This window comes from Salvelinus namaycush, chromosome 21 (assembly GCF_016432855.1).
Source record: "Salvelinus namaycush isolate Seneca chromosome 21, SaNama_1.0, whole genome shotgun sequence".
In the NCBI taxonomy this organism is placed as follows: Eukaryota; Metazoa; Chordata; class Actinopteri; order Salmoniformes; family Salmonidae; genus Salvelinus; species Salvelinus namaycush.
In genome coordinates, this window is record NC_052327.1 from 25,982,712 (window position 1) to 26,004,921 (window position 22,210).

General features: G+C 44.9%; 1 protein-coding gene across 1 annotated transcript in view; it reads right to left on the reverse strand.

The window, feature by feature from the left end:
- The window catches only part of LOC120065830 (capping protein, Arp2/3 and myosin-I linker protein 3-like), a 39,415-nt gene that overhangs the window by 13,695 nt on the left and 3,510 nt on the right, over positions 1-22,210 (reverse strand). Inside the window, exons 4-31 of the mRNA XM_039016877.1 lie at positions 20,482-20,603; positions 20,096-20,193; positions 19,884-19,954; positions 19,596-19,745; positions 18,925-19,013; positions 18,594-18,688; positions 18,385-18,471; positions 18,069-18,178; positions 17,574-17,651; positions 17,348-17,424; positions 17,171-17,275; positions 16,928-16,997; positions 16,063-16,144; positions 13,131-13,227; positions 12,939-12,993; positions 10,655-10,827; positions 10,390-10,458; positions 10,154-10,247; positions 9,975-10,073; positions 9,164-9,292; positions 8,919-9,032; positions 8,538-8,713; positions 8,235-8,322; positions 7,627-7,716; positions 7,413-7,479; positions 5,663-6,018; positions 1,869-1,975; positions 68-794 (exon numbers count right to left, since the gene is read on the reverse strand). Coding sequence (XP_038872805.1) covers positions 68-794; positions 1,869-1,975; positions 5,663-6,018; positions 7,413-7,479; positions 7,627-7,716; positions 8,235-8,322; positions 8,538-8,713; positions 8,919-9,032; positions 9,164-9,292; positions 9,975-10,073; positions 10,154-10,247; positions 10,390-10,458; positions 10,655-10,827; positions 12,939-12,993; positions 13,131-13,227; positions 16,063-16,144; positions 16,928-16,997; positions 17,171-17,275; positions 17,348-17,424; positions 17,574-17,651; positions 18,069-18,178; positions 18,385-18,471; positions 18,594-18,688; positions 18,925-19,013; positions 19,596-19,745; positions 19,884-19,954; positions 20,096-20,193; positions 20,482-20,603 — 3,675 coding nt within the window. The remainder of the gene's footprint in view (positions 1-67; positions 795-1,868; positions 1,976-5,662; positions 6,019-7,412; positions 7,480-7,626; positions 7,717-8,234; positions 8,323-8,537; positions 8,714-8,918; positions 9,033-9,163; positions 9,293-9,974; positions 10,074-10,153; positions 10,248-10,389; positions 10,459-10,654; positions 10,828-12,938; positions 12,994-13,130; positions 13,228-16,062; positions 16,145-16,927; positions 16,998-17,170; positions 17,276-17,347; positions 17,425-17,573; positions 17,652-18,068; positions 18,179-18,384; positions 18,472-18,593; positions 18,689-18,924; positions 19,014-19,595; positions 19,746-19,883; positions 19,955-20,095; positions 20,194-20,481; positions 20,604-22,210) is intronic.

The window sequence follows — 22,210 nt, forward strand, 5'->3', positions numbered from 1 at the left end:
TGATGTGCATTTTGTTTATTACAGATTGATTCTATGTGCTTTCTGACCAGTGCAGAGTGGTACCTACCTTTCCATGTGTGGCAGTGCCATCCTCCAGGCCTGTCAGCAGGATGAGGGACTGGGACTTGCCATCCCTGAGGGAGCGCCGTGTGGCCTTCAACCTCCTCTCTCCATCTGGGGTTCTGCTCTTCTCCAGAGTCCGGCTCTTCTCCCTCTCCACCAAGAACCCCCCAATAGGGCTGATGACGGGGCTGGGGGTCAGAGCGCTGGGGGACATGGGGGTCACCTTCTCCTGGGCACGGGCACTGGTGGGCAGGGAGGCGGAGGTGGTGGCGACATCAGAGGGAGTGGCGGGGGCCATGGTGTTGTCCTCTGCTGCTCTTACTGTTGTGGTGGCATCAGAATCATTAACACTGGTGGCATTAGCACCCCTCTCCTCTTCAAATTTCCCCTTTTTGTCTCGCTCCCTCTCTTTTTCCTTCTCTTTTGCCTCCCTAAGTGGTCTGATTAGATCTGCAATGGAGGTCTTTTTGACCTTGCCCTCTGGGCAAACCTCGCCCTTCGACCCCCGGACGGCACGGCCTTTCTTGAAGGCAAAGAAGTCCCCAAACTTCTTCTTGATGTTTTTGGAGGGGGCGGTGGAAAGGGTGGTTGTTTCAGTCGCGGAGGAGGAAGACGTGCTAGAGGAGGTGGTGGTGGAGGAGGGTGGGGCCGGGGCAGACGTGCTGGGAGGGGCAGGGGAAGTTGACTCTGTGGGTTGTGCTTTGTCAGGGATCTCCTCCCTCTGCGCTTTTCTGCAATTGAGGTGAAGCACAAAACAGCAACAACACTACTGAGTCTCCATTCAGTGGTGGTGTTTGTTCAGTGTTCATACTATCTAGTGATGGGATGTCGTGGCTTTGGTGATGGGATCAGTGGGATGCTGTGTATTTGGGATACATTGTTTTCAACCACAGTAGACAAACATTCTGCGAATACATTCTGTTATCTTTCTGTTTGTACAGTATGTATGCATGGTGTGTAGCCATATCTGTCAGTCTTCGTGGAGAGTGTGTGAACATGCATGTGTAGAGAGCCAGTGTTAGTTGGTTTGTTTAGTGTGGGTTTAGAGAGCCAGTGTTAGTTGGTTTGTTTAGTGTGGGTTTAGAGAGCCAGTGTTAGTTGGTTTGTTTAGTGTGGGTTTAGAGAGCCAGTGTTAGTTGGTTTGTTTAGTGTGGGTGTAGAGAGCCAGTGTTAGTTGGTTTGTTTAGTGTGGGTGTAGAGAGCCAGAGTTAGTTGGTTTGTTTAGTGTGGGTGTAGAGAGCCAGTGTTAGTTGGTTTGTTTAGTGTGGGTGTAGAGAGACAGTGTTAGTTGGTTTGTTTAGTGTGGGTGTAGAGAGCCAGTGTTAGTTGGTTTGTTTAGTGTGGGTGTAGAGAGACAGTGTTAGTTGGTTTGTTTAGTGTGGGTGTAGAGAGACAGTGTTAGTTGGTTTGTTTAGTGTGGGTGTAGAGAGACAGTGTTAGTTGGTTTGTTTAGTGTGGGTGTAGAGAGACAGTGTTAGTTGGTTTGTTTAGTGTGGGTGTAGAGAGACAGTGTTAGTTGGTTTGTTTAGTGTGGGTGTAGAGAGACAGTGTTAGTTGGTTTGTTTAGTGTGGGTGTAGAGAGACAGTGTTAGTTGGTTTGTTTAGTGTGGGTGTAGAGAGCCAGTGTTAGTTGGTTTGTTTAGTGTGGGTGTAGAGAGCCAGTGTTAGTTGGTTTGTTTAATGTGGGTGTAGAGAGACAGTGTTCGTTGGTTTGTTTAGTGTGGGTGCATGCAGTACATCTATGCCGTATCTGTGTTAGTATGGAAAGGTGTATTCACTTGGAGGTATACTATATGGATACTTACAGAGGGTCATCAGGGATGATCTTCTTAGTGAAGAACTCCTCTACTCCCTCATCCACCCTGCCAATGGTCTCATTGGCTTCATTCTCTTCACGCTCAGCTGCCTGCTCCTGCACACGGGCGGGCACGCACGCGCGCGCACACACACACACACACACACACACACACACACACACACACACACACACACACACACACACACACACACACACACACACACACACACACACACACACACACACACACACACACACACACACACACACACACACACACACACACACACACACACACACACACGATGCTTATGGTAATACCATTGTGTGACTGAATAGTGTAGGCTGAGTACACTCTCACAGTACACATACTGATTATGATGCTTGCCAACAGATATGCAATAGAGAAAAATATATGTTTACGAACAAACACGCACGCACACACACGCACAATAGATCACCCTCTCTATTCTATAGACCATTAGTGTGTGTGTCTGCAGCAGGAACATCTGTGCTTCAGGTCCCAGGAGAGAACACAACCCCTCAGCCCCACCCTCCCCCTGATCCTCCACAATATGATTATATCTCTCAGACACACCCTTCACCACCACTCTCTCCTCTCCCTCTGTTCTAGTCTGAAGAGCAGCTCTTTAGTTTGGATCATACTGTGATGATTTAAAAGATTCATTATTCACTGTAGCAGGCTGGTGGGAAGAGCAGTTCACAATCTCTTAATGGTTGTCTGTCACTTACTCAAATACAAACAGGCAGTGCACAATATTTTGACAGGTAGTATTGGCGGGCAATTTTCAGGGGTGGAAAGAGAGTGAAGGCGAGGACTGTTTTCTCAGTGTCTCAGTGTTTGAGACGATGTTCTGTATTTAGCCAGTCTATGAGTGTAGCTGCTGCTGAACAGACTGTGAGGGAGAAGAGAGGCCTTTAGGCGCTGTGGTTACAGAGAGCAGGAGAACCAACCCACTGCAGAACAGCTAGAACAAACGTATGCAAATGGTGTGCCACGCCGCATGAGAAATGGATTATAAATCATTTAGTACCTCCCAGCCAATCAGAGAGCAACGATCCCCATCACTCCACTCTATCTTCAGGAAGAGAAAAATACTTGCCATAAAGCACAAGAATGGTGTTTCAATTGATGACAACACACTAACACTTTCATATATACACCCTGTCTATATATATATCTAGCATAGCAACACTTACTGATAGACTGTGTGGTAGGGGTGTGTCTATTGGTTTCTTCATAATGTAGAAGGGGGTGGGACTCTATTGTCTTTGCAGTGTATTTTCTATTATGGTAAATAGGACATCAATAGGTGGCCTTTTCCCACATACAGTACATGTCAATGTAGGTAGAGGGCTCTGCTCATTCAATGATACCTCAAACTAATTCTATAAGTCAATTAACCGTATAACAAGGAGAGCATCAAATCTAAGAGAAATCACTGACATATGTTTGATAATATGATATCTTGGATTTCAAAGGAATAGTCTCCCCCACATTCCCAGAGCATCATTCAGTAGGAGTTCCCACCATTTGCAGAATTCAACTGCTAGGCTGTCTGTGAAATTTCTCATATAGCACTGGACTGGCTGTGCTTTGGCTTCAACATTGCACTAAGTGATGGCAAGTGAATGGTTTATGAGCAAACCTCATGACAACAAGAAGCTCTCTCTCTGCAACATTGACACAAGATATTTTCTGGGGAGGAATGCTGTTACATAAAATCCAAAGCAGATTGTTTTACATTTTTCTACAGATGCAATAAAATGCTACTGCAGGAAAAATATACAGTCGATAGTCATGTGTGAGCATATTCAAAGTGGGCCAGGCAGCAGCCACACCCAGAAGAAGGTGCAGTCCCACCACCACCACCAACCACAGTGAGTGTTACAGCAGAATGACAGTAGACCCTGCCCTTTCCTTTTCCACAGTCAACACAGCCAGCAGCCCTCCAAGCTACAACCACCACCTGGCCCCTTATTTCACCAGGCCAACTAGCTACATTATCAACATGCACATTAGACAAACCTACTTGTGATACACATGCATGTTTTATGTTCATAAAAACCTATAGATCCAGACACAAACAACTAGAAATTCTGCTTCATAACACTTAGCTTCAAGTATATGTGAACTTCTGCCTTTTCCATAGAAGGGTAAAGCGGTTCTATCTGCCTCTCATCTCTGTGGTAACTGAGGAGTAGAGCCGTCCTCTCCAGAAAATCTCTGATCTGAGCTGGCCGCCCGTCCTTCCTGACTGCATAGTGACCCCAGAGGCTCAGATAACCACACAGGGAATACTGCATGAACAATTACTATACAGAAGCACAGGTAACCATGGACAATAGCAACAAATAAACTGTTTCAATTGTATTCCAGGTACACAGGTCACAGGACTGTTTCAATCACTATTCAGGAAAGCAGGTGGCCACGGACATCAGCACTGGAAAGACTGTTTCAATCACTATTCAGGAAAGCAGGTGGCCACGGACATCAGCACTGGAAAGACTGTTTCAATCGTATTCCAGACACACGGGTAACCAGGGACAGAACTGGAAATACAGAATGCAGGCACAAGGGGCACCTTGAATACAGTCTAAATAACAAAGTATAGACACTGTGTTCCAGTAATAACAACACAGGGGATACAGACACCCAGTTAATGTGGTATTGGTAAACATTCCATTGCACAGTGTTACCTGCAATGAGAACAATTATTCCCTTGTTACTACACCAACAACGAATCACACTACAACACCAATGTAGCAGCACTAACAACAACAGACACACAAAACACAGACGCACACAAAAACACACACAGATGATGTTACAAAGAAAACGATTTATTTTGAACTAGTTCTGCTTATAAGATGGCTGCAGCATTGTTTTTCACACATAACAGAGAGCTGTCTTTGATCAGTTGGCAAAACAGACAGTGTCAGAGGGAAATACACACACCCCCCCCACACACAGAGACAGACAGACAGACCACTAGACCTCCATCAATCACCAAGCACCAGCTGAACATTGAGACATTCTAATCAAACACGACGATGAATACATACATGCAAACACATACCCACAGACACACACCCACACACGTGCACAACCATTCCCATTGACAATCCTTAACAATATTACACTGTAAAAGAGGGATTCTCCTAAGGACATTGACAGGAGAGCGATAATGAAAGGGGGGGAGCACTCCTTGATGTGGAAACATGAATAATTAAAATGCTACAGCAGTCACACAGAGCAGAGCCATCCAGAATCAGTGTGGGGAGAGCGTCCTGTTCTGACAGCTCCCAGTCCACTACTGAGAACCACAGGACCACCGTTAATGCAGGGGGAAATATGGAGAAAACACACAGAAATGGCTCCTCAACACATCAACAGCTACAGCAGCAGCACTGACAAGACGATGAAATAGAATCAGATCGACAGAGAGGGGGAAGGAGGAAGATGTAGAGAGAATGCCCAGAGCTGCAAGCCACTGACACTGCCTCTGCTGCTGTGGCTGCAATAACCTGAGTACCGCCATCACAACTCTTCTTCCCTCCCCCTCTATCCCCATTCTCTCTGCTCTCCCCTGATTTTTCTCTTCCCTCATCTCTCTTTCTTGCCATCCCTTCTCATCCATCCTTCTGTCAGAAAGCAACTCTGTCGCTACAATTGATTAGCCTCTCCCTGTATCCCACCCGCTCTCTCTTCTTCTGTCTGTGCCTCCCTTTCTTCCCTTCATCCCCATCCTCCATGGTGCTCGTCGTGTTGCCTCTTACCTGGGTCTTACTGGGCGGCTTGCTGTTCCGGCGGTTGGGTCTGGGCCTGGAGCGGGTGTAGTGCCTCAGTGTGTGGCCGTCGATGGGCAGGTCCATAGGGGCCTGAGGAGGTGCGGGCTCAGGGCGCCGGGGCTCACTGTTGCTAAGAGCCGCAGCAGCTGCAGGAGCAGGAGCAGCGGCAGCATCCGCCTCTCTCCCTGTGTGGGAGGGGCCTTCGGATTTCAGCTGGCCTCCTACTGTGACTGACAGTGTCGTCGTTGACGACAGCGCCTGCACCTTCCCTCCTACCCATGCTCCTTCCTGCTGATAATGCATGCTCTCTCTTGCCTGCTGCTCCGTGTCCACATCCAGGAGACCTGCAGAGAAAGACAGAGACAGGGAATGGTACCAACATACAAAGGCACAGGACGTATGATAGGATGCATGTAAAAATAGGGCAACTAGCTATAACGTGGAGATAACAAACTGGGAGGGGATGTAAGATATAATGGGAGAGAGAGGAGGAGGAGGAGCTGAGAATAGTGATTGAGAGACCATTGATGAAGAAAGGGGGAGGAGAGGAGGACAAATAAAAAAATAAAAACAGACAGAAAATATGACAGAAAATAGACAGAAAATATGGATGGAAGAGGAGTCCGATGGATGACAATAGATATAGGCTCAACGGCACAGAGAAGAGAGGAGACTGATCAGACAGATTTACAACACTGAATCTAAACGATGGAAGAGAGCGGGAGAGAGCAAAAAAGAGATGGCACAAGAGAGAAAGAGATGGGGAGAGAGACAGATTGCAGGTAGCGGCAGAGTAGGACGGCTGGAGAGAGAGGCAAAGGAGGGGGAGGTGTTGTACAATGGTTGTAAGCCGGTGCCCCCCTCTCCCTCCCTCCCCTGTCTCCCCAAGTGAGGTTCAGTGGTCTGAAAGTAACCCGGCCATGCTCCAGTTAGCCACAGCCCTTTTTATTGGACAGGCAGCTGATTATCTTTTGTTAAGGCTAGAGTATTAACCCCCCCCTACCACCTCCATCACCGCCCCCCAGAATGTCCCCTCCGATATGGGACCTTAACCCTACAGCACCATGACAGAGCACTATCACAAGGAGGGGGAACTCCCAAGACGCATTGGGGGACAGCCCCTCTAGTGTTCCGGGCTGCATGAATGACACACATAAGCAATAACCCCTTCACGTTCAGTAAAACACATGGGCTTATAGGTGCCTCTTTTGACAGAGTTTTCAGCAGACAAGGAGCTAAAAAGTGCAGTGTTATTTTCTACTCACAGGAGGAGTGTAACACACTGACACATTTTGACTGGTTCTAAATCTGATTTGGGATGTACTTAAGAGCACATTGCACTAAAGGGATTTACGCAGAACAATCCAGAACCATATTGCTCTAGTGGAATCTCCCTCTTTGTTGTGACTGCTCCATTATTTTTATGTTACTGCCCTTCTGACCCTCTTTAGTTAGAGCTCACTCCTAACTGGATAATTAAATGGTTTAGACACGACCCCTGACCTTTTCAACTGTGAATTCTGGTTGAAACCTTTTTCTAAGCCAATCACAGTGGCGGTTGATTGCAGCTGCCGACATCACAGGTCAAGGCCGTTTTGATGTAGCAGACTGCAGTCAATAACTAAACCTGATTAACACTGTAAACAATCTGCCTAGTTTCATCCCAGACTCCAAGCTTTCCTACTAAAAAGTCTGTAGACTAAATCAGAATTAGACTGATGACAAGCCTGGTTCTTACTTTTCACTGAGGGGGCTGGACGGATACTCTTGGAGTGGATGCTGCTCCTCCAAATGACAGGAACATACTGAGAAAGAGAGAGAAATTCAGTTAGTTGTATTAAACGAACTAATGCAGGTCATGTAGATACTTGTGTAGACTGGTACGATGGTACATACTGTTTAGTATGGTGGGTTATGTGTGTTTTAGAGAGGGGCTATGTTAGAGCTCTTACATCATCCATGGGGAAGTCATGGTCTACCACTCGTAGATGAGGGACGTTGGTTTTGAGTCCAGAGGTGGTCTGCTCCCTCATATGACGGTCCTGAGGTGAGGGAGGGTGGTGATCAGTTATACTAATCGAACACACCCAACACAACGAGTGTTGCGGAGTAGTGAAATACATAGTTCAACTAGTAATTTAACTACATTTTGCAGTAGTTTGGTGGTAGTTGAACTCAGTGTTTTCAGTAGTTAATAACTTGTTTTTTCCATGTATAGGTGTAGCTATCTATTGGAACCTCGCACTACTTTTTTGCTAAAATAAAATATGACCCGTCATCAGACCTGTCTAGTTCTTACATGAAACTGTTGTTCTGTTTAATAGGCGAAATGACACATTCTGTTAACATCCAACTCCAGAGTAATCTGTTCTTGCAATTTGTTGTCTATGACATTTCAAATTTAGATATGATAATTTATCACAAAGTAGTTTGGATGTAGGGAACAACTTTTGTTAAGTAAACTATATTTTTCTTAAGGGTAGATGTAGTGTAGCTTAACTTCTCCCAGTGTGGTAGCTTGGTAAACTCACGCACACACACACACACACCAAACTCTCACCAATTTCTGCTGAGCCACAGACAAGTCCAGCAGAACCTCATCAATGATACTTTCCACCAAGGAGACACTAACTGACAGTTTGAGTTCACTGAAAAAGAAATGTAAAACAAAGAAATATTGGAAGGGGAGAAGTAAATCCTAAGCAACACCAGTGAGCTTAATGAGAGATGTGGGAGGCACTAGGTGGAAAAATTCCATGAGCATGACACAAAACAACAAAGATTATGTACGATGTAACTGTTTGTGTTCTACATAAGCTGTGTTTTTGTTTCAGGGTGGATGTGCGTGTATTCAGCTGTTTACCTTAGTTTGTTACTGATGAGTTCTCCTATGTGCTGCATGAAGGTGTCCTGGATGAACAGGGCTGTCTGTCTGGACTTCTTAGCCACACAGTCAGCCAGCTGCTCACAGACACTTGACCTGTGGGTGACCCTAGGACAGAGGGTCTGGGCTGACTGCAACAAGGCCTGAGCCAGCTCCTGGAACACACATGGCATACCAGTCAGCTGGATGACCTCTCCTGAGACTTTCCCTACCACGTGTTGCAGGTTTAGACATATCTCTTCAATTTGTCTGAATGTTGATCGTCATCAGTGGTTGGTAACTGACAGATGCACACTGATACCATGTGCCTCATATACATTGTTCACACACATGATGCAGAAACAAAAATGGCAGTATTACCTGAATCTCCTCTGTTATTTCGTTGGTGACTGTTTTGGCCGTGTCATTCAGTATGTGTTGCAGCATTGCACCACTAGAGGGTGTCTTCACCAGATCATAAAGTGAAGGCAATAGCTAAAGGTTGAACACAAACTTTTTAGTGATATTTCACCATTCTCAAAATCCTTCATTATTAGGCCTTAGATGTTTATGTCTCAAAAACATAGATGAACATTTTGTATCAGTGGGACTCAAAAATACCTTACCATAATGGAGGTTTTAGTATTATGAAGCACTTCCTCTGCAGCCAATATGTCTGACTGTACTTCCTGTATATTGCAGGGGGCTAAAGGTCGGACACTCTCCTGTAACCTCTGACACAGACCTTGAACCAGCTGAGATGTGGGATGAATCAGACAGACACAGGGTGAGAATGGCAAATGTGCCAGAAATGTAGGAATATGGGAAAGGAACAGACCCTCATACAAACACTAATACACTGAGTGCACAAAAAATTAGGAACACCTTCCTAATATTGAGTTGCACCCCCTTTTGCCCTCAGAACAGCCTCAATTCATCAAGGGGATGGACTCTACAAGTTGTCGAAAGCGTTCCACAAGGATGCTGGCACATGTTGACTCCAATGCTTCCTACAGTTGTATCATGTTGGCTAGATGTCCTTTGGGTGGTGGACCATTAATACACACAGGAAATTGTTGAGCGTGAAAAACCCAGCAGCATTGCAGTTCTTGACACTCAAACCGGTGCGCCTGGCACCTACTACCATACCCTGTTCAAAGGCACTTAAATATTTTGTCTTGTCTACTCACCCTCTGAATGGCACACATACACAATCCATGTCTCAATTGTCTCAAGGCTTAAAAATCATTATTTAACCTGTCTCCTTCCCTTCATCTACACTGACTGAAGTGGAATTAACAGGTGACATCTATAAGGGATCAACGCTTTTACCAGGATACGCTTGGTCAGTCTATGTCATGGAAAGAGCAGGTGTTCCTAATGTTTTGTACACTCAGTGTATATTTCTGTTGCCTCCAAGAACGAGGACTGACCCACCTGTTCAGAGCGTACGGTCTTCAGGCCCTGTTGGAGGTTTAGTATCTGGTCTGGGCCTGCAGACTTTCTCTGGCTGTTCCTGATCAGACACGACTGGATCTGGACACAACAGGTGTTTTATACCAGGGTGACTCGGACATCCATTTTTATCATGCACCTCATGGACAACCCAATCTCACCTTCTGCAGAGCCTCCTCTGTCTTCTCAGGACTGTTACGATACCCGTGTGTGACATCATTCATGGGGATGGATATGTGCTGCAGTGTGAAGTTCCTGTGTTTATGCATACACACAGAGAGAAAAGAAAAGAATAAGGAATGAATCAACCATTCAAAGGCAGGAAAAGAGGGGTAACGTTATCTTTTAGGCAATATTACTGTTTGATGGACTGAAACTCTTCCTCTCTACGACTCACCTCTCTAGAGCGTTGGCCACATCCAGAAATCCCCTGGCTGTCACATTGTTCCTGTCCCAGACCAGAGTCCTGTGTAGAGATATACACTGGGCAGGTCAGGTGTTGGTTAGTTCACGGATATATATAATTCCAGATTGCGGCTAGGGTAGGCAAGATTGGTTCAGGTCAGTTTATGGTTAGGTTGGGTTATAGCTAGGTTAGTTTATGGTTAGGTTGGGTTATAGCTAGGTCAGTTTATGGTTAGGTTGGGTTATAGCTAGGTTACCTGAGTTTAGTGTTGATGAGTAAGGCCTTGGCCAGCATCTTGGCTCCAGTGTCTCCGATGCAGTTGCCACTGATGTCTATCTTAGTGAGGCTGGCATTGCAACCCAGGCTGTTGATGAGGATGGTGGTGCCTGTCTTCAGCTTGGAGTCGCACACTGACAGAGACTCCAGGGGCTGTGGGCATGGCACACACACACGCACACACACCACTGATCTGATCCGTCCAATCAGAGCCCAGAGTCTGGGGCTCTGGGCCTGAGAAAACTTCAGTTGGATTACATGACCTTCAGCCTGACATCTGGCTCTTTGATACTCAGATAAAATGTCTGCCTGATTTCAATGAGCCTTGTATACTGTACGAGTCTCAGCTGCTCAATGTGTAATTACTGAGGCGGGCCTTGTCTTGCTGGAGAAGGATTTGGGGTAATTAAAATACTTTCTTTCACTCAAGGGGAGGTCCTAGAGGACTATGCTTCCACAGAGCCTCTATCATTACACAGCTCTCCTAGCAGGGAACAGGAGAATACTACCACCCAGAAGGCGAGGTCAGTACAGGTGCATCAAAGCTGGGACCGAGAGACTGAAATACAGCTTCTATCTCAAGGCCATCAGACTGTTAAATAGCCATCACTAGCCGGCCTCCACCCAGTACCCTGCCCTGAACTTAGTCACTGTCACTAGCCGTCTACCACCAGGTTACTCATCCTCTAACCTATTTACAGTGCATTCAGAAGGTATTCATACTCCTTGACTTCTTCCACATTTTGTTACGTTACAGCCTTATTCTAAAACGGATTAAATTGTTTATTTTCCTCATCATTTTACAAACAATGCCCCATAATGACAAAGGAAAAACAGGGTAAAAATGTTTTGCTAATGTATAAAAAAAAAAAAAAGCTGAAATATACCATTTACAAAAGTATTCAGACCCTTTACTCAGTACTGTGTTGAAGCACCTTTGGAAGCGATTACAGCCTTGAGTCTACTTGGGCATGATGCTACAAGCTTGGCACACCTGTATTTGGGGAGCTTCTCCCATTCCTCTGCAGATCCTCTCAAGCTCTGTCAGGTTGGATGGGGAACGTCGCTGCACAGCTATTTTCAGGTCTCTCCAGATATGTTCGATCAGATTCAAGTCCGGCCTCTGGCTGGGCCACTCAAGGATATTCAGAGACTTGTCCTGAATCTACTCCTGCGTTGTCTTGGCTGTATGCTTAGTGTCGTTGTCCTGATGGAAGGTGAACCTTCGCCCCAGTCTGAGGTTCTGAGCACTGTGGAGCAGGTTTTCATCAAGGATCTCTCTGTACTTTGCTCCGTTCACCTTTCCCTCGATCCTGACTAGTCTCCCAGTCACTACCGCTAAAAAACATCCCCACAGCATGATGCTGCCTCCACCGTGCTTCACCGTAGGGATGGTGCCAGGTTTCCTCCAGATGCTTGGCATTCGGGCCAAATAGTTAAATCTTGGTTTCATCAGACCAGAGAATGACCATGACCAGCTGTCATGTGCCTTTTACTGAATAGTGGCTTCCGTCTGGCCACTCTACCATAAAGGCCTGATTGGTTGAGTGCTGCAAAGATGGTTGTCCTTGTGGAAGGTTCTCCCATCTCCACAGAGGAACTCTTGGAGCTCTGTCAGCATGACCATCGGGTTCTTGGTCACCTCCCTGACCAAGGCCCTTCTCCCCCGATTGCTCACTTTGGCCGGGCGGCCAGCTCTAGGAAGGGTCTTGGTGGATCTAAACTTATTCCATTTAAGAATGATGGAGGCCACTGTGTTCTTGGGGACCTTCAATGCTGCAGACATTTTTTGGTACCCTTCCCCAGATCTGTGCCTCGACACAATCCTGTCTCGGAGCTCTACAGACAATTCCTTTGATGTCACGGCTTGGCTTTTGCTCTGACATGCACTGTGGGACCTTATATAGACAGGTGTGTGCCTTTCCAAATCATGTCCAATCAATTGAATTTACCACAATCAAGTTATAGAAACATCCCAATGATGATCAATGGAAACAGGGTGCACCTGAGCTCAATTTAAAGTCTCATAGCAAAGTGTCTGAATACTTATGTAAATAAGGTATCGGTTTTTGTAATTTTTATAAATTAGCAAACATGTCTAAAAACCTGTTTTTCGCTTTGTCATTATGGGGTATTGTGTGTAGATTGATGAGGACATTTTTTATTCAATCAATTTTAGAATAAGGCTGTAACATAACAAAATATGGAAAAAGTCAAGGGGTCTGAATACTTTCCGAATGCACTGTACGAAATCAAGCACTCACACACTCCTCCTCCTGAATGAGCTGGACGATACGCTGTAGGACATCTGTTAGAGCTCTGTGGGGAGAGAGAGAGAGAGAGAGAGAGAGACAGAGAGACAGAGAGACAGAGAGACAGAGAGACAGAGAGTGAAGAGACAGCTGACAGGTAGATGGATAGAAAACACAGTGGTTCTGACAGATTAAATGACTCACTTGGACTTCATTGCAAAGTTGCGTCCCAAAGCCAGATGGCGAATGGAGTGACTACGACCGATGGACAGCACCAAGGTGACCATGTCACTCTCAAAACCTGAGAGGAGAGAGATGTATATCAGTAACTCACTGTGGAAGAGTAGACAGTCTGCATGCTGTATATCTGTATGCTTTGAGGAAGCCATCTCATGTCAGCTCAATTCATGTTGAGCCTACTCAGTCATAAATACACCAATTAGGATTCCCAGGAGCCTTTTGAAAGTTGCATTCTCCATGAAAATGAATGGTCTCTATATCTGAGTCACTGGCTAGTGTAGGAGATTGTACCACATCATCATAGTCTTGGTCAGATCCCCAGAAGTGCTCATGCTACATGGTTACAGTAATACACCATAGTTTCCTCTCTTCATTATAAATTGTTGTCCAAGCTCTGTCTGTACTGGATGAATATGGATGAGGAAATGGGTTGGCAGACAGGCAGGTGCAGGAGCCTCAGTGTCCCAGCGGTGCTGTGTCTATTCTGACTGAGACTGATGTGTCTGCCCTTGGTCACTCCTCGGTGCTGCATGGAGGTTTGTCTGTTGGAGGCTGGGAGCCCTGCCTGCCTGATCTTTCCTGCCTGTTCCAGAAATAAAATGGCCTGATTTGAGCTATTTTCAGCAGTCCAGCCTTTGATTGGCTCTACTGTGTTTCCAGAACCAGGTTTAAATTACAGTGCCTTGCAAAAGTATTCATCCCCCTTAGCGTTTTTCCTATTTTGTTGCATTACAACCTGTAATTTAAAATGATATTTATTTGGATTTCATGTAATGGACATACACAAAATAGTCCAAATTGGTGAAGTGAAATTTTAAAAATAACTTTTCAAAAAATTCAATTTTTTAAATATTTTTTTTAAACGGAAAAGTAGTGTGTACATATGTATTCACCCCCTTTCCTATGAAGCCCCTAAATAGGATCTGGTGCAACCAATTACCTTCAGAAGTCACATAATTAGTTAAATAAAGTCCACCTGTGTGCAATCTAAGTGTGACATGATTTGTCACATGATCTCAGTATATACCTGTTCTGAAAAGCCCCAGAGTCTGCAACACCACTAAGCAAGGGGCACCTCCAAGCAAGCGGGATCATGAAGACCAAGGAGCTCTCCAAACAGGTCAGGGACAAAGTTGTGGAGAAGTAGAGATCAGGGTTGGGTTATAAAAAAATATCCAAAACTGTGAACATCCCACGGAGCACCATTAAATCCATTATTAAAAAATTGAAAGAATATGGCACCACAACAAACCTGCCAAGAGAGGGCTGCCCACCAAAACTCATGGACCAGGCAAGGAGGGCATTAATCAGAGAGGCAACAAAGAGACCAAAGACAACCCTGAACGAGCTGCAAAGCTCCACAGCGGAGATTGGAGTATCTGTCCATAGGACCACTTTGAGCTGTACACGCCACAGAGCTGGGCTTACGGAAGTGTGTCCAGAAAAAAGCCATTGCTTAAAGAAAAAAATAAGCAAACACATTTGGTGTTCGCCAAAAGGTATGTGGGTAACTCCCCAAACATATGGAAGAAGGTATTCTGGTCAGATGAGACAAAAATTTAGCTTTTTGACCATCAAGGAAAATGCTATGTCTGGCACAAACCCAACACCTCTCATCACCCCGAGAACAACATCGGCAGGGACTGGGAAACTGGTCAGAATTTAAGGAATGATGGATGGCGCTAAATTCAGGGAAATTCTTGAGGGAAACCTGTTTCAGTCTTCCACAGATTTGAGACTGGGACGGAGGTTCACCTTCCAGCAGGACAATGACCCTAAGCATACTGCTAAAGCAACACTCGAGTGGTTGGGAAACATTTGGGAAACGTTTAAATGTCTTGGAATGGCCTAGTCAAAGCCCAGACCTCAATCCAATTGAGAATCTGTGGTATGACTTAAAGATTGCTGTACACCAGCGGAACCCATCCAACTTGAAGGAGCTGGAGCAGTTTTGCCTTGAAGAATGGGCAAAAATCCCAATGGCTAGATATGCCAAGCTTATAGAGACATACCCCAAGAGACTTGCAGCTGTAATTGCTACAAAAGATGGCTCTACAAAGTATTGACTTTGGGGTGAATAGTTATGCACGCTCAAGTTTTTTTTTGTGGTCTTATTTCTTGTTTGTTTCACAATAACAAATATTTTGTATCTTTAAAGTGGTAGGCCTGTTGTGTAAATCAAATGATACAAACCCCCCCAAAAAATCATTTTAATTCCAGGTTGTAAAGCAATAAAATAGGAAAAATGCCAAATGGGGTGAATTCTTTCGCAAGCCACTGTAGATCATAGTTGAAGAAGATAATGGTATTTTCTCATTTCTATTGGTAGTTCCAAAAGGATGCCTAGTTATAATAATAACGCAGAAAAAACAGGTACTTCGCATTTCATATTATTCATCGAAAACCAAATGTTTTCTTTGGCCTTGAATATAAATTTCCTGCAGCATTCGGTTGCCCTCTGAGATTCCTGCTCAGAAATGTATACAGAATACTCTACTCTAGTGAAGGGGTTTGATCGTAATGATGCCCACACACTGGCCCCCTGCAGAGTCCCCCTGGACAGTTCCCAGAACAGCCCTTCAGCCCCCTCCACTCCCCCTTGGTGAGGCTGGGCTGGTCCTGGGGTCTCCTCATTGTGCTATAGAGCAGGGGATCATCCCATGAGACACACACACACTGAGAATAATGTATGTTATATTGTCTGAATTGTGTGTGATTTATCACCTGCTGGCACCACCTAACACACACACACACACCTCCCTGTACTCTCTTCAGGTAGGAAGAAAATGAGAGAACATCCGATTCAGAGAGCGATAGAGAGAAGGCGTGAGAGAGAGGAGAGAGGGTGAGAAGGAGAGAGAGCGAGAGAGAAAATGGGTGAGGTGAGGAATCATACCATTGTCAGAAAGGTCCAGACTGCTGATGGCCTTGGCTTCAAAGATGTGCTCCTGAATCACCTGGGCGCCAGCAGACCTCAGCTGCACATATAATACACATGATTATCAGCCAGACAAAACCTAGCTCAGCTACCTGGTTAGTGATGATAAAAAAAGTGAACGGTGTGTGTGTGTGTGTGTGTGTGTGTGTGTGTGTGTGTGTGTGTGTGTGTGTGTGTGCGTACAGTACATTGTGATAGAAAAATTACATATTTACCTGATTTGTTTGATACTAATAGTTAGAAATGAATACTTAACAAATAGGAGGATATTTCTGTCCTGTTAGTGTCTGTGTTTTCATGGGCTCCACTAGTTCCCTGCAGCTAATCTGGGCGTATGGTCACCAGAGATGGCTTGAGTTGACAAATGAGTTAAAGACTGCATTACATAGACAAGATGTGGTGGGTGTAACTGAGATAGAGATAGCCAGGAGGAGTTTAGAACAATTCCTCATTGTCTCTAAATCATCCTTGCATCTGGGAAACTAAGCCAGGGAGGGGTTAAGACAACAACCCCCGTGTAGATAATGACAGGATGGACCCAGAGTGGCTTATGATGCTCCTTGGTCTGCATGAGGGGGTTTGAACCAACCATGACTGAGTATTGTTAGTGTCGGCAATATATAGTACTCTGCATTTGTGTAAAGGTTAGGTTACTCGGTCCAACACTCAAGGGTGGGGTGGGGTGGGGGGAGGCTCGACCAGCCTCATTATTGCAATAATTAATCAATATTAAATCATGATTATTTGAAGAAATGACCAAATCTCTCAGTACTGAATTTCCACGACAACATGCATGTGTGTGTGTGTGTATATATATAGGTACCTCACAGCCACTCAGGTCTAGCTCCAGCCCACACAGATGAGTATTTGTGGCAAGACCCTGCAACAACAATCTGCATACAAGACCGATTGAGTTCATTTCACCACAAAAATATGCGTATCAAACTGCAGTATACACATAAATATGTCAATCAAAATGCAAACACATAATTATAAGTAGGCATCAAATTCTGTTTGGCATGCATCACATTTCTATTTCCTGGTTTAACATTCCATCAGTGCTCACCTGAGAGCCTCTGGGGGTAGTTTGGTTCCTGCCAATCCAACGTATCGGAGCTCATTGCTCTTACTGAAGAATTCCTTTACAGTCCTCGTCACTTCCCTCACCTTCCTGGGGACAGAGACAGGTCAGTGGACGGGTTGGGCAACAATAGTCAGAGATGACACATAGCAGGGAGCTCACCTGTGTGAGAAGGGGTTTCTGGACAGGTTGAGGTAGGCCAGGTTGGGGCAGCAGCCTGCTGACAGAGATACAAACAGCTAGGGAGAGAAGAAAGTTGGGGATGTAAAAGGTTCATTGGTTCACATTGGCACAAACATGTGACATCGAAAAGCAGATCAGGTTGTGTATTTTAAATTGAGGAATATGACAGAAACTGGCTGGAGGTGAAAGGACAAAGGCCACTTACAGTGTCCAGAGGGCAGTCTGTGCCACTCAGGTCCAGGTAAGATACAGCATTGGTCCCAGACAGGAACTTAAACAGGTTCTGACAGGTAAAGATGTAAAGCTATTCAGTGCTATGGTCTTGTAGACTAGAGCCAAACCCAACTACAGGGCAACTCAATTCAATAATGTACAGTGGAGTAATACATTTACTGTGATTGAGTTGCCTCCTGTATCATTAAGTCATATCAGTATCAAGTAGCATGCATATCCTGTCACTTGAGACTGTACTGGAAAAACAAACTCCCTTTATGTCAAATAACCTCTATAGACAACCCATTACTGAATATAACCACAGAGTTCATGTTCCATAGCATACACCCTATACATTACAAAATGCATTTAGCTGAGATTAGCAGCGCCTACAGTATGGAGGTTTACTCAAGTGTAATAGTGTATGGAGCGAGCGAGACTGAATTCTAAGAAGTGAACTGAAAACAAATGCTGCCCCCGCACTCACCACAGCTTCCTCTGTAGCCAGAATGCCTGTATTCCCTGACAGGTCCAGGTGACACAGAGAGCTGGAGAAGGCCTTGTTCTGCCGTAACGCCTGAGTCAGACTACCTAGACCTGGATGGATGGAAGGGAGGGAAAGGAATCAGAGAGAGAAAAGAAGCTGCACGGATCTCTATTTATTCACAGTATGTAGCACTAACAAAAGCAACCCAAGTAGTCAGGCATGCTTTCAATAGAATATGTAAAAGCCATTACATTCACATCTGTGTGGAAGATGAACATTTCAAAAGGGTGCAGCAGACAGAAGAGTTGGAATGTACCTTTGGGAGAGACACTAATCCTGGAGAGGGACAGCTGGGTGAGACCATTGGGCAGATTCTCCAGTTCCTGACTGAGAGCTATCACACCTGATGACAGATATCACAACGTTACACACATGAGCAGCTGAGTAGTCACTAGCCATTCCAGGGAACACCAGCAATGGACATTGACAAACCTAAAAAGTTATCAATGGTAACTAAATGCTTGCCTTTGTCCTCTATGTGATTGGCTGACAGGTTGATGGTGTGGATGGCGGAGCAGGTGTGATCTCGCAGGGCACAGGCCATCTTCACTGCAAAATCCCTACAAGAGGAATGGCCAGGAGAGAGAAAGAGGAATGGAAAATAGTTATTCCTGTGAACTAAAATGAATAATAAATGTCAACCAATCACATAAATCAAATGTCATCCAAAGATTTCCCACTTCCTCTGTGCTTCTGGCACCAGGTAGACTGTTTTGGGAGAGAAGGAGAAGGTAGAGAGGGAGGGAGTAAGGGATTTTTAATGAAGGTGAGGTGTATCAGGTAGTAGACTACTCACAGTTTGATCCCACATCCCTCTAGACACACCTCCTCCAAGGTGGAGGATCTGTTGATCATGAAGAGAACCTGCTCTTGGACCTCTGAGCTCTGTGGATAGATACAGAGGGGGAATTATTATTCCTCTGATTTCTATTGAATCATTAGCCATCCCGTCTCCATACACTGGCAGCAAATCTAATCTCAATGAGAATCTCCATCTGATCTCCATCTTCAGTGTCAGTCCTTTTGTCTGGTCGCAAACCACCTTAAATACATTTTCCTGTAGAATATAACTACATCTGTGCAGTTCCAGACAGCTTCTCTCCCTTATCATGAAGGTCATTTCCCTGAACTCCATCATAGCCATGTGATTGCCTAAAGGCACTCCAGTATCACTAACACAAAAGTAGCTAGATTATGAAGTCATTATCGTGCCCTGCCTCCAGGGCACAACAGTCTGTGTGTACATGTGATGACTGTTGATAAGCCCTGCTAGACCCTGCAGCCTAGACCAGGCTGCCAGTTAGGTCAGCCACAGGATCCCATCATCAGCTCACACTGCCAACACGTACAGACAGCCATGACAGGGCCAGAGAGAGCAGTACTCAGGGATAGATAGTGATAACATGAGACAGTAAGCTCTCCAACTGGACCTGGAGAAACAGACCAAGATGTGGCTAAAAAGTTTACCAGTTTGAGGTCTTTGCTGGAGATCTTGGTGAACCATTGGTTGAAGGAAAGTGCGGCCACTGATAAGGCCAAATCTCTGTTTTCCAGATGACTGAAATCCAGGAGGTTGAATTCCCGACAATTCTGGACATAGTAAATGTTGTCCACATCCTGAAATAATATAAATCATAAACACCTTTACTAATATTCTTGATCAATGACTACATCAGTTGATATTAATAGTAGAAAAAAACATTTATCAGAAACATTGAATGTTGTGTCATCATAGGGGGATGGTAACCTACTGACCCATTGGACCTCCTCTCTGCAGGGTAATTCATTGAAGTCACATAGAGCAGCATACGTCTCTGAGAAGCCTCCTGTAGTGTAGAGAACCAAGGAATGGCAGAGCTATTCAAATACTGTACAAATCCACATCCACACACCTACACAATGTCCACATAGTACGATACACACAAATGAGGGGACAATGCTGCAGTGGTGTGATTGATTCTACTGACCACATGGTCCCAGTGTTCCAGTCAGGTGCTCCTCCACCCGGGTTGCCAGGTTCCACATCCGCTCCTGCAGGTCTGGAGGGATCTTCTTCAGGATCTTCCTGAGAGCAGGAAATCGACACACATACATGTCACACATTTTAATCCTCTTAAAATGACAGATATTTACATTAGGTATCCACTTTATCATCGGTATTGGATTGAAATATGATTCAGAAGTGACCTCTCTGAGTAAGAAAACCTCCATTCCTTGGATAGAAGAGGAGCCCTAATCAGTTGGTTAATGGGTAGATGTTTCACCTCAAGGGTTTCTGCTATAAGTATATCACAAGCAACTCTCACCATGTTTGAGGGAGGAAAATGTCCATCTGCATTGCCACGACACTCACCCTGGAGATGAATCAGGGAAGATCTTCTTCAGAGAAGCTGTCACATGACTGACCATAGCCTCAAGGTCCTCAACAGATGTCAGACTGAGAGAGTAGGTCTGTCTGTCCGTCTCAATCACCACCTGAATCGTCAACACATACAGTACAAAGGAGTCTTTCTATCGGTCTGTCACTACAACCACCATGCAGAGATACAGATACACATTCTGAAAGAAAGATTGTCTAAATAGTATAGTGGTTAGTGGACACGAACTCGGAAACACATTAACACCGTCTCTGCTTGTTCATTTGGTGTAACTAAATACCTGTAGACTAGTGATGCAGGGGTTGACTCATAAATCGCAGTCCCGGTGAGTTTGGGGTCAATAACTATTGTGTAGATGGATGTGTGGTTGTGAGGTGCTATACATATTCGACAGTCACAAGATGGGACTTACAATAGGTTTATGGTGCGTCAAGGGAACTGTAGCCTACTGTTCAGATGGGTTAAATGGAAACTGAAATCTGGACACTGACTGTAGGTCTATAACCTCTCACATAGCCTTAATATTAATGTAGGCAAAATGTTGACTGGGGAACAGGAGTGGAGAAACATGATTTCTTTCTTTCAGCATCTTGAGAGAATGTGAATGCCCAGTTAGATACCGTCTGAGGTGCTCTTTATCGGCGTCATAGAAGTTTATAGTATTTCAAACACATAAAACATGCATCCAAGCCAAACTCAAATATTATCATTAACATATTGGGTCGTTTTCACAGATTTCTATTTCCTTACAATCGGTCAAACTGATGTCATTTTGAAATTGTGCACAGAAAATCCCCTGTTTTTTGGGGGGGGGGGGGGGGGGGGGGGGGGGGGTTATTGCATTTTCTCCCCGTTACTTAAACGTCTTTGCCCCGCGGCAGAAGATAACAGAAAACTTTACCGATGTCAACTGAATGAAGCATTCATCAATTTATGACACTCTGGTGAGCAAAGGTTTTATTTAGTCTTCTAGGGCAACAAGTAATGACAGAAGAGAAGCCGCATGCATCTAATTATAGACAAGTTGACTAACAAATAGCCTACAAAAATGTTGGGAAATTTTAAGAAACATCTAAACCAGGCAACATCAAAAATCCTGCACCCCCTGTCAAAACAAACATTCCACCATCTTTGACTGTAGCCTACAGTATGTTTTCTATATAGCGGTTTAGGCTCAGTTGCAGGTTTTCACTTTATCACATATAGTCAGGCAGTTGCGGGTGAACAAACAACTGACCAGCACCCCACTACTGTAGACATTGTGATGAGGGGTGACATGGGCACGTCTGACTTTGTCTCAAAGTGGGGGGGGCAAAAATACAAAAACAAGAACGCAAATGTATCATTCTCCACATTTAATGTCAGCAAGGGTGTTCCATAACTTACATTTCAAATTTCCACTTGCATAGCCATCGAGACACAAGAACTGAGCATGTGTAAAACCCTTTGCTTACGGAAAACCATGTCAAGCGAAGTCGACATTAAAATGCAGTTTAACCCTATTTGGCTAATTTGTTCCCATTGGAAACGACAGGCTGTGGTCTATCTTGGGTTAGTTATAAAAATATTTGGTGTCACTGAACTGAGCAACAGTCAGAGAAAGAATGATAGTGTCTGCACATGTTCACCCCCCCCCCCCCCCCCCCCCCCCCGAGTACCTGAACCAGTGGCAGTGACTAATGTTTCCTACCAACAGGACGTAGA